We start from the raw sequence: 10,142 nt of genomic DNA, 5'->3' as shown, positions 1-10,142 counted from the left end.
AACCAACACATCGTACATTCCTTCGGCAATGCTAAAGCCAACTTTGACGCAAAATTTCTTTGAATTTCTACGATTTTGTTTCTTTTGATAGTTTGGGAAAACTTCTAGCACAATAACAGTAGCAGCAGGAACGTGACCTTGCTTCGTTGAGAAACTTGTACACGTTTTCCATGGTTTTATGTTCCTGGGAAAATACGACAACAATAAGGCAACAACACCCCCTACACTTACCATTCACTAAATTCAAAACAAACAGAGGTGACAAATTTAACGAAACCCAATCACATTTTATGCAAACACAAAATGAGTCCAACGAAAGTTGCAGCCTGTCTGTAGGTTTATTAGTGTTTCCACATGCTAATAGAAGTTTATCCTCAAGGATTGTTAGATCGATTAGGTTTGTGTAATCCAGTGCCAGTTCAAGTATAATCCTTGGTGAATAGTGACGCCACGTCTAAGGAGACTAGTATGCAGTTGTGATTTTTGTGTTGTGACTTTTACGAAAGTCGCTTTTCTTGAGTTTTTGGTAAACATGACAATTACTAACAACAAACCGTAGTGCATTACAGCAATCATCTTACAACCCTACATCACACAGCCAGCACGATAAGAACGATAGAAAACGTGCTCACTGCTCAACTCACATGCAATTCATCGAATCCTCTACACAACGAAGCACTGAACACAAAACCAAAACAAAGAATCTCACGAAAACAACAAACGATACTCCTGTAAGTTATAACAAAGGTACGTCTGCGGTAATTCCCACGTAGCTTACGACCATACAACATACGTGTCACACATAAATCATTTATAACGTTACGTCAAGAAGCAAATCATGGACAGGGCTGATGTATTACAAACATCACCTCAACACTGAGACACAGACTTATCTTAGAAAGTGTGGTATGCTAACTTTAAAGAAAACGGATTTAAGCAATGTCAACAATAACTTGTACACTTGCAGCATTGCTATCTCGTATGTTTTAGACCTGCCAGTGTAAATTTTGTGCATTATCTTTGTTTATTTTTTAATATGTTGTTTTTGTGTTGATGATTACTGAACAAATTCTGATGGTAGGAGTAAATAAACCTAAAGACACAACTGTGAATGATCATAATCTACAAACATGTACTGGTGATAATTCTGGGTCAAAACTTAAAACTAAAACCCATTACTTCAAGTTACCTTACAATGGCCACTACTCACAAATCACAAACGAAAACTATATAACTTGGCAGATGTTACTGCACAAACTTAGCCATAAACTAGTATTCTCTTCTTTAAAATCAAAACTTTTCCAGTTTCGAAGACCCCATCCCCTTTCCTCTTAAAATCCAATGGGGTTTACAAATTCCTCTTGTGTGATGTAATTTCGCTACATTGGCGAAACCAGCCACACTAATATTTCAGTTTCCTGTAAACAGACATCTCTACTACCCTTGGCCTTAGGGTATATATTCTATTAGCGAATGTTGGTCTAGAACCTAAGAGAAAACTATAACTTCTATTCTATCATTACTTCCTCCTAAAACGATCAATACTGGTAAAGGACTGAGGGAAGTGTAAAGTTTGTGGAGGCCCAACAGTCATCGTTAACATACATTTGGCCCTTAACTCCTGACTGTCTTTAAACATCCGACTAACAAACGCCGTTCTCCGCGTCAATTCTTTCTCCGCAAGTTCACTCCATCGACTACAGACCAACCCAGCAGCCACTAAACTTTTTGCTGGTAACAATTGAAATATGTTTGCCACTATTTCTGGTGGCAAATATAGTATATGGGCGTTCGATTACAATAGCGCTTGATGGAATATTTTCGACATTTGCGGCCATGTTGTATTTAACCGTTTGTTAATTTGGTGGACTGGTAACAATGGAATGGAATCTCTGTTGATGAATGTTCGGTGTGTTTGGCAAAATTTTCTAGATATCTTTCTTCTGTTGTAATAACTTATAAACTTCTTGTTTAATGGAAAAACAACAACAACGTGCTATGAAACATATTATTAAGTTGAATCTACAAACTTTCTTAATACTATGACGTATACGTCACGTGACGGCGACTTTGAATTCCCTTTCCAAAAAGCGCGCAATTCAAAATGTCGTATCCTATTCTTTCATACGAAGAGGCAATTTCCAGTTTACGTCAAATGTTTGACCTAAATGTGTGCGAAGAGGAGCTCAGAAGACCCACAGTAAGTTCCTTGTCGGTCAAAGGTATTAAAATTTTGATCAGCTACTTAAGGCTAACTTTTTAGGATTATTTTTATAATTTTGTAAGCAAGGAAGACCGAAGGTTTTTAAATTTGTTCTGCCTTTGCCACCTAAAGCATAACCGTTGTTTTTGTAGTCACAGTTTGTTAAGAAACTTATGCTAGACCTTGCTACAACATCTCTTGGCATATCAAGGGAACAAATGATGCAGGTACAAACACAGTTTATATATGTTTAGAAAAAGTTATTTGTATTCGTTTGGTTTAACCTAAAACAAGACAATTATATTCTACGTCGCAAATGACTGCCTTCCAGAGGCGGACTACCAATCGGGGCCTTTAGGCTAAGACGAAGGTAAGGGCCTTTAAGTAACAGTATAACACCAATTCCTCCTACTAAGTTCAGTTTTCCTTTGCTTGGCATTTCCTGTTAGTGACCCCATAGAGTAAAAAATGGAAAAAGTATATTTTAAAGTATATTTTAAGGTTTAAAAAAAATTTCAAAAAAGATAGACATGGTCAAGGAAAGAGCAAAAGTTAATACTTCATGAGTTCTGAGCATTTAACATTTGAAAATTAAGCATAAATTAAACGTAAATTAAGCCACATTTTGCTAACCGCCTAACCCTTAAAGCAAAAATGTTCAAATCCTAATTGTGTCCAGATACACCGGGCCATTTGAAAGCCGGGACCTTTAGGCTTAAGCCTACTCAGCCTATTGGATAATCCGTTCCTGTTGCCTTCAATGTGAATTTTACCTATGAGTAACAACTGCCAGTATTTGCCCAGGTGTATATGTCATTCATCAGTCATCTATATTAACTTTAGCCACCTTTCAAGTTGGTCAGTATGCTTCCTTATCCAGATATTTTAGAGGAAGGAGCATCATTTATATATTACACATTGATTGTGTAAGTATAGCAATATAACCGAAATGTCATGCAAAATGAATGTGCTATTTCAGATAGCAAGTTCAAGTCAGTTAAAGATTTCAAAAGTTATCCCGACTTTCAACATTAGCTCTAAAGAAAACTTTTTGTTTAATTTCAGACAAAGATTCCTCCATTCATGTTTGGTGAAAGATTTTTGAAAAATGATCTTACAGATCCAAGTAAGTGAGATCATGAACAACTATTGAAATATGTAAAATGCTTGACTGTCTTGTTATCAGCAAGCATTACCTCATCAAATTTCTCTGTTTATACAGAACCAAAACGTACTTTGAACATCATAAGGTATGACATTATAACATCATTCCTATTTGTAAAAGTAAATCAATAAAATGCATGGAATCATTCATGTTTGCAATGATTTATATGAACCATGTAGGCAGTTGTGAGATTGTTAAGCCTGTTCTCAACTAGCCATCTCGTAGCAAAACGTAACATGGCGTATGCGTGCTTATGAATTCGATGGTCAATAGGCACAAGCGCGCATGCGCCATGTTACGTTTTGTTACGATACGTTACGATTCGTGGCTAGTGGAAAACAGCCTTCTGTCTAAAGCCTGTTTTCCACTAGCCACGTATCGTACCAAAACATAACATGTCGCATGCGTGCTTGTGAATTTGATGGTCAATAGGCACAAGCGCGCATGCGCCATGTAACGTTTTGCTACGATGCGTTACGATACGTGGCTAGTGGAAAACAGGCTTTAGGGCTTGCGCTCATCTGCTCCTGACTTTGTGTGCATAAGCCTGTGCAAACACTGTAAACATCTCTTGTTTCCTAAATGTCAAACTCAGGCTGTATGTGCTCAATTTGCTGAATGTGCCTATGTACTCTTAGATGCTTTTTTATTTAGTGCTGTAGTAAACTACGAGAAGTTCAAAGGAACTCAGAATCAACATTTCGATCGAGTGACCGAAAAGAAGGTACAATAACAGTACAACAAAATTGAATGGCTTGATTTGAAAATCGGGTTTATCTTGGACTCGTTACTGTCTTATCTCTTGGTTGCTTATGGTCCTGTGGCTGGTCTTTGCTGTATATTATCCTAGGGCTTGTTGCACAAAGTCAGGATTCACTTGATTTAATTGCTTCAACAATCTTTTTAGAAGGCTGCAATTTAAGCTGGGCGGTCTTAATGGATTTAACCCACAAAAAACATTTTTTTCTCGTTTTTTGTGAGATATATTTCATGTCTTTTTCGCTACAGGAATCGGTAGCGGAACAAAAAAGGCTTCTTCAGGAAAGAAACAAGGAACTTAAGGAAAAATTGCAAAAATCAAGTAGAGCATCGTCCAATTTATGACATAATTGCTTCCAGATATGCTAAACTTACCAATAAAACCCAATGTATCTTTTTGTTCTATTCATTGTCATTCCATAGAGCGGCTCGCAGCGTTGACGAAGAAAAGATACAGCAGGTTCGCACCAAACAAATTTTAAAAGAAACAAAGTCAATATAAAGTTTTTGATGTAAATACAATCATTTATAAACACACGCAAATCGTATTTATTAACAGTAAATTTTAAAAACGTAAATATATCTATAATTGAAAAACGTAAATATATCTATAAACAAAAAACGTAAATATATCTGTAAACCAAAAACGTAAATATATCTATAAACGAAAAACGTAAATATATCTATAAACGAAAAACGTAAATATATCTATAAACGAAAAACGTAAACATATCTATAAACGAAAAACGTAAACATATCTATAAACGAAAAACGTAAATATATCTATAAACGAAAAACGTAAACATATCTATAAACGAAAAACGTAAATATATCTATAAACGAAAAACGTAAACATATCTATAAACCAAAAACGTAAACATATCTATAAACGAAAAACGTAAATGTATCTATAAACGAAAAACGTAAATATAAACAGAATTTTATTGGTCCATAACTATAAAAGTTTCCAACTAAGCATTCTACTTGCCTGATTTAGCATGAAAAAATTTATAACGAGTTGCGTAATATTCAACCGAGCGATATGCTCTAATTGTCCTTCTTTCATTAAGAATTCTATCGATCTTTTATATTAGTTCTTTCAGACAACCATTCATTATTAATAAATTAGTAATCACCAACTTTTTCGAATTTCAAACAAATGAAAAACGCACAAAGAGACCCTCGTCATGAATGATTTAGATACCGGTTTTTAAGACTGCATCATTAAATTGAACTTCAAAAATTTCATGCGACATAGTTTCATGTTTTTGCTTGATATGTACAGGTTCAGCCGATTGTAGAAGATCTCAAGAAAGAAGTGAATGACTTGAACATAAAACAGGTGCGCATGCGCACTACGTAATCCCACAACAGTTGGCTTTTCGCTAAGTATAGGGGATATACAGTAGGTCCACTTCGCCGTGCAACTGACTGCTGTATATTTAATTAGATTACTGGCTGTCGTTAGCCATTTCATCGTTCCCATTGGTCAAAAATTGAACGGTTGCCACTATGGTAATTACGTGCGTAAAGAGATATGCCTGGCACAAAAAATTTTAATGGAGTGGCTCTAATGTATATTCACTATACCCTGCTTCTGGGGTTAATCGTTTTCATTTGTTCTGTTTCATCTTGTTTAGGCATCAGACGTGAAATACACACAGCAATTGAAAACGGAAATTGCCGAGCAGACATCGAGTCAGGTTTGGGAATGTTTGAACCTCGTTCCCAGTCTTCCGCCTTTTATAATCATTCACTATCGTGTTCTCAGGCCGAGTTGAAGGTGCTGATCGCAAACAACGTTGAAGAATCGGAGAAGTTAAAGGCGAAAATCGTAACATCTCCCGAAAAGTTTCTTGGAGTAAGAAAATTTTTGGTTTTTTTTCATGATGATTTCATCCTTTTTTAAAAAACGTCCTTCGGTTCTGTTCCGTTTCAGGAACTCGATCGGATGAGCACCGCCATCGAGACTTGCAAATTGGTCATCGAAGAGAAAAGTCGAATACTTCACGAGAAAAAAAATTTGGAAGAATCTCTCAACGTTGTTGAAGATGTAGGATTTTTGATAACCTTCTTCATTTTGTGTATTCAGTCCGCTTCGTATTGTCGCACCATCCATAACTGCCATTTTTTGCGTGTTATTAACAGCTGCATTTAGCATCAACAATGCATGGTTGTAAATGTCGATCGTCCAGAGTAGTATGTGTATAGAGTCATTTTTTGACTCTGAAGATGACTACCGCTAAGGTTGTCGAAACGTCAGTCAACAACAACAAAAACAGTTCTTCTCAGGACTATACTAACCTGGACGATCTACATTTACAAACATGAAACGATACTCCCGGGTTCAAACCATTTACTTTAATAATGCAGGGGGGAGACAAAATTCATATGCGTGTTATAGTTTGCAGAAAGCAATGGATTTCAAAGGATCTTAATGCAACAGAAGATGAATAAATGAAATAACCCCCCCCCTCAATTATCCAACTCGCTTGGCCACTGGATATGAAATCACCAGAATAATTCCTTTAAAGAGCCATCACTTTGATTCGCCTAGTTCTCCGTTATTGCTTTTGTCTAGAAACCGTTGTTTTCGGTTGTTCCGGAAGAAAACCTAGGCTCGCTTTTTTCAAAAGAAAAAATTTGTTTGTACAAGCTCAATTATGAATATGATGACTAGATGCCATAAACCTAAGGCTTGTTTTGTCTGTGTTTTCCCATTGTTTTCTGGCACAGACTGCACACTGCAAACTTGTTTCTTGTCATCTCTCTTGAAATATTTCCAAACGGGATGATTTGACGTCAAATGTATAGTTGGCTGCTTTCTTAACACCTTTCTTTCTCGTCCTACATCATTGTGTGAAGTTTCTCGGCGATTTTTTTTAGAATTCTTGCACAGATCATCTCATCAGTGCAAGAAATTGCAAAATTGCAGTAAGTTTCGTGTCTTCAAAACTTATTTTTGCAATATTCATACAGGCTAGCGTCTAGTTAGATATAGATAATCTCCAGTAGATATAAATATGACCTGGTAGATATAGTTAGAATCCATTAGATGTGGATAGGGTCCAGTAGATATAAGATAGGATCCAGTAGATGTAGATAGGATCCAGTAGATATAGATAGGATCCAGTACAATAGATATGTTCTGGTAGATGTAGATAGGATCCAGTAGATATAGATAGGATCCAGGAGATGTGGATAGGATCCAATAGATGTGGATAGGGTCCAGTAGATATAAATAGGATCCAGTAGATATAGTTAGGATCCAGTAGATATAGCTAGAATCTAGTAGATATAGATAGGATCCAGTTGTTAAAGATAGGATCCAGTAGATATAGATAGGATCCAGTAGATGTAGCTAGAGTCCGGTAGACATAGATATGGCCCAGCACATGGCCCAACAGACTTAGCGAGGGCCTAGTAAATATAGCTTGGGCCGGGAGATTTAGCTAGGGCACAGTAGTTGTAGCTAGGGTGCAGTAAATATACATAGGCTCAGTGCTTCAATGTGTTATGATCAGTTTATTTAATATACAAACTGTCAATTTAGAAATCGACAGAAAAATACCAAGAAATACTGGATGAGGCAGCCATCAACAATGAACAACTTGAACATATTAATTTTGAACAAAAGGTCAATACATCGTAAATTTAATTGTAGATGTTTGTCTCGTGTATATGAAGTAATCTAAAATCGTTTTCTCCGCCTTCTTCCATTTTCAGAACGCCAAACGTCAGTTGACGATGATGATAGAAAAAAAAGATCGCATGGAGCGAGTTTATGAAAAGAAACTGGCTGCGAAAAGGGACGAGCTTGAAGTGAACAAAAAGTACGAATTCGTGGTCGTATTTGTTGCCTTTCGACGTCAATTTTTACTGTTTGCACACGTAATGTTTTCAATATCAAAAGAACATTTAAAACGTTTTATGTAGTTTCTTCAAAAGATTTTCTTTTCGTGCGTTTTTACGGTATTTAATTGAGTTCCTTTTCTGGTGAAATTTATATCTCACCGACACTTTTTAAAACAAAAGATAAATTATTTGATTGTCATACAAGAAAGAAAGTCCCCCCCTTTCGCAAAGCACGAGTGATCTTATTGGTCACATGGCCGTTGGTAAATTACTTAAAGTCTGATTAGTGCTCTGCTGATTTATCTGGAATTCATTTTATTAAGAATTTATAACAATTTTTGTCGGGAAGGCACTTTCTTTTTGTCTTGTGTCTATCTCAACAACAAAACATGGCATGGAAAAACTTTTTTGTCACGAGAATAAGAATTTTTTTTGTAAATAATTTACGAACGGAATTTTTAGTTTCGTTCGTTCCACGTGTTTTTGACATGTTTTTGACATGTATTGGACATGTTTATTGACATGTATTGGACATGTATTGGACATGTTTTTGACATGTATTGGACGTGTTTTTGACATGTATCGGATGGACATGTGTTTTGGACATGTTTTGGACATGTTTTGATCGTCGTAGGGATGTTGAGATGTTGCAGAAAAAAGGAAAACAGCTTCAAGAACAATCTTCGACAGATGAAGAATTACAAGAAGTGTTAGCGAAGGTGGGAAAGTTACAACTCGCTCATTTTCTATATATCACATTCAACTGTGGGTTCAATTTCCTCTAAGTCAATAGGATTGCTTACTTACTATTTAAATTCACCGCTGTTTTTTCAACGTACAACTTGTTTTGTGTTTAAAGATAAAAGCAATGGAGGAAGACTACGGCATGAAAAAGAATTTAGTGAAAGAGGTCTACGAGCAGATGATAACCTCGGTAAATATATTATAATATCATGAAATAAATTTATAAAATTGGTCTATAGCCGTGCTCGCATTAGCCTGGGCAAAACAGATCTGAGCTCAACCAATCAAAACAATCAATCAGTCAAAGAGAATTTTCAAATCAATTATTTGAATACATGTTAGAGGAAAAATTAGATTGTTTTAAATTTATCTTTTTCGCATCATTATAATTTTATAAAAGAAATCAAAGATGTTTTTCGTGTTTACACTGGCTTATGTAAATGTCGTGGACGTTTTTGAGAACTGTACCGATCTGCTCTCGAGTTTTCCCAAAAGTCACCTATGTTTGCGTAAGCCTGAAAAACAGTAAACATGTAAACAGTAAACAAACAGTAAACAGTAAACAAACAGTAGACAAACAGTAAACATGCAAACAGTAAACAAACAGTAAGCAAACAGTAAACATTGATTGTATCTTAAATGACTTATTGAACATTGATTTTGTGGAAGGTTTTTGTTTTGTTTTTCAGCTGAACAATTATCACGAAGGGCTTAGAAATGGCGCACATGCTGTGCTGAACGCTTTTTCAGATTCTGAAGATACGAATAATGCCAATGAAGTGTTTGGATGTGATGATCCGACGCCAAATGAAGTAATGCTAGAAGTTAAGTAAATACAAACGATAAAAGTTAGCGTGATTTTGTTTATAGCTGAAAATATTTTCCTCCGTTATGTGTATTGTATAAGAGATTGAAGTAGAGTTGAAAAAACTCGATGAACTTATATTTAGGAACAGTATCTTCATCTTTGAGTTGAAGTTCATTCAAATATAAAACAAAGCTCTTGCAAATCATTTATTCGGTGTGATCGTGGAGTTGTACACCAGCATTCAAAAATACCATCTCACATGAGAGTTTGTCGTATACGTAAAATATATTTCAGCTTTTAGTGCGACATTTTAAACACCTTCAAAGCAATATTGAATTTCAACTGACGAATGCGCCACCATTTCAACGCATATAGCAATGACAATTGAGCGGGGTTTTTTTTTCGACTGCCAGTGTGACTTTATTAGACTTCTACACTAATGCGATAAGAAGGCGTCTCGTTTTTTATATACTTAAATAGATTTTCTTTCAATGGGGCTTTTAGCTAATGTGCCAGGCCTGGATAAAGTATTTCACTACCTGACACTGACAATGCTGGAAGCTTCCATTCGTCTGAGTTGAGTAAAATTTTAAAGTGCGCATTAACCT

At 35.8% G+C, this 10,142-nt stretch overlaps 2 protein-coding genes across 2 annotated transcripts; both read left to right on the top strand.

Moving 5' to 3' along the window:
* The first annotated feature begins 1,917 nt into the window (after window positions 1–1,917).
* On the top strand, window positions 1,918–3,308 carry LOC124446800 (probable kinetochore protein NUF2). The gene is made up of 4 exons (XM_046997681.1): window positions 1,918–2,200; window positions 2,356–2,430; window positions 3,047–3,129; window positions 3,269–3,308. The coding sequence occupies exons 1-4, from the start codon at window positions 2,105–2,107 to the stop codon at window positions 3,306–3,308; spliced, it is 294 nt and encodes a 97-aa protein (XP_046853637.1). The 5' UTR covers window positions 1,918–2,104.
* Window positions 3,309–4,489: 1,181 nt separating this feature from the next.
* Window positions 4,490–9,736, top strand: LOC124446787 (kinetochore protein Nuf2-like). Its single transcript, XM_046997671.1, has 10 exons — window positions 4,490–4,516; window positions 5,413–5,469; window positions 5,768–5,830; window positions 5,899–5,988; window positions 6,067–6,180; window positions 7,681–7,764; window positions 7,854–7,960; window positions 8,617–8,701; window positions 8,842–8,916; window positions 9,416–9,736. Exons 1-10 carry the CDS (start codon window positions 4,490–4,492, stop codon window positions 9,557–9,559), a joined length of 846 nt encoding a protein of 281 aa, XP_046853627.1. The 3' UTR covers window positions 9,560–9,736.
* The last annotated feature ends 406 nt before the right edge of the window (window positions 9,737–10,142 follow it).

Source organism: Xenia sp. Carnegie-2017, unplaced genomic scaffold (genome assembly GCF_021976095.1).
Source record: "Xenia sp. Carnegie-2017 unplaced genomic scaffold, XeniaSp_v1 HiC_scaffold_126, whole genome shotgun sequence".
In the NCBI taxonomy this organism is placed as follows: Eukaryota; Metazoa; Cnidaria; class Anthozoa; order Malacalcyonacea; family Xeniidae; genus Xenia; species Xenia sp. Carnegie-2017.
Note: the sequence above shows the minus strand (reverse complement) of the source record. Positions and strands in the feature narration are given on the sequence as shown.

Excerpts from the sequence above, each read along its gene's own strand:
- LOC124446787 (XM_046997671.1), top strand. The coding sequence starts at position 4,490 with ATGCTAAACTTACCAATAAAACCCAAT. Across the intron at positions 5,831-5,898 it reads CCGAGCAGACATCGAGTCAG|GCCGAGTTGAAGGTGCTGAT; the intron begins GTTTGGGAATGT and ends TCGTGTTCTCAG. Across the intron at positions 7,765-7,853 it reads ATATTAATTTTGAACAAAAG|AACGCCAAACGTCAGTTGAC; the intron begins GTCAATACATCG and ends TTCCATTTTCAG.
- LOC124446800 (XM_046997681.1), top strand. The coding sequence starts at position 2,105 with ATGTCGTATCCTATTCTTTCATACGAAGAGGCAATTTCCAGTTTACGT. Across the intron at positions 2,431-3,046 it reads CAAGGGAACAAATGATGCAG|CCACCTTTCAAGTTGGTCAG; the intron begins GTACAAACACAG and ends TATTAACTTTAG. Across the intron at positions 3,130-3,268 it reads ATATATTACACATTGATTGT|ACAAAGATTCCTCCATTCAT; the intron begins GTAAGTATAGCA and ends GTTTAATTTCAG.